General features: G+C 39.8%; 1 protein-coding gene across 1 annotated transcript; it reads right to left on the bottom strand.

Moving 5' to 3' along the window:
* LOC136062811 (uncharacterized) lies at positions 1 to 914 on the bottom strand. Its single transcript, XM_065762379.1, has 3 exons — positions 789 to 914; positions 245 to 742; positions 1 to 165 (listed from the first exon to the last, which is right to left on the bottom strand). Exons 1-3 carry the CDS (start codon positions 912 to 914, stop codon positions 1 to 3), a joined length of 789 nt encoding a protein of 262 aa, XP_065618451.1.
* Between the last annotated feature and the right edge of the window lie 334 nt (positions 915 to 1248).

Here is a 1248-nt window from a genome sequence, read left to right as displayed (position 1 = left end):
TTAAAGTTTGGCTTGCCTTTGTGCTTGTAACCTGGTGGGTATCCATGCAGCTTGTAACACTTGTCCACAGTGTGTCCAAGCATGTTGCAATGGGTACACAAAGGCCTCTCCTTCTTGGGCCACCTTTACCTCCATAATTTCCTCTGGTATTGGCATACATTGCCACTGATTCAGGTTTAGGTGTGAAATTAGAACCATGCCCAATGCCTTTGTGAGATTCTTCTTGAAGGACCAAAGCATAGACCTTGCTCATCGATGGAAATGGCTCAATCATGAGAATATGGCTCCTCACAGTCTCAAAATTCTCATTGAGCCCCATTAAAAACCTCATCACATAGGACTTTTCATGAGCAATGCTCAGAATCTTCATTGCCCCACACGTGCAAGCTGGTAAAGGCTCATAATGGAGTAGTTGATCCCAAAGCTTCTTGAATTTGGAGTAATACTCAGTCACTGACAACTGACTCTGAGTTATTTGTGAGATTTCCTGTTGAAGATTATAGATTTTTGGTCCATTGCCCTGTGAAAAAACACGCTGCAACTCAAGCCACATCTCCCTTGCAGTCTCACAGTACATAATGCTGCTTGACACATCAAAATGCATAGAATTGATCAACCAAGAAAGCACCATTGTATTACAGCTTTCCCAATCTTCGTACAGAGGAGAATCATCTTCAGGCTTTGCAATCTTGCCATTCACAAAACCTATTTTTTCTTGGCAGTTAATGCTAGAACCATAGCTCTGACCAAGATTGATAGTTTCTCATTCCCAAAAGTGGTTGAGTGACCAAGATATTCCCTGGATTCTCACTAGCACTAAGGAAAAATCGATTAGGAAGATTGGTCTCTATGTTGGATTGAGGGATTTGCTGTGTGGACGCAGGAACAGAGTCACTTCCTTCTCCAGAAGCCATTGATGCTTGTATGAAATCTCTAGTGAAACGAAATCAAAAGATTCTTCAAGGTACAGATGAATCAAGTCTCTGTGAATCAGAACTCAAGTCTCTGTGAATCAGAACTCAAGAATTTTCTTGAAGAAATTTCTGTTTGGTAAGCGAGAATCTTTTGGAATCAAAAACGAGACTAGGAAATCAGTATAACTGTGCTAGTCGCTCTGATACCATGTAAAAGATTGGAAATCTAAATAGAATTGAGAGGATTTCATTGATGGAGAAAGAAAGTTACAAGAATGAATTAATTAATAATACATTACTATGCTCTGTTTATATATACAGAGGAGGATGTAAC

Source organism: Quercus suber, unplaced genomic scaffold (assembly GCF_002906115.3).
Source record: "Quercus suber isolate HL8 unplaced genomic scaffold, Cork oak 2.0 scaffold_19, whole genome shotgun sequence".
Classification (NCBI taxonomy): domain Eukaryota; kingdom Viridiplantae; phylum Streptophyta; class Magnoliopsida; order Fagales; family Fagaceae; genus Quercus; species Quercus suber.
The sequence above is the reverse complement of the archived record's forward strand: the minus strand, read 5'-3'. Positions and strand labels throughout refer to the sequence as shown.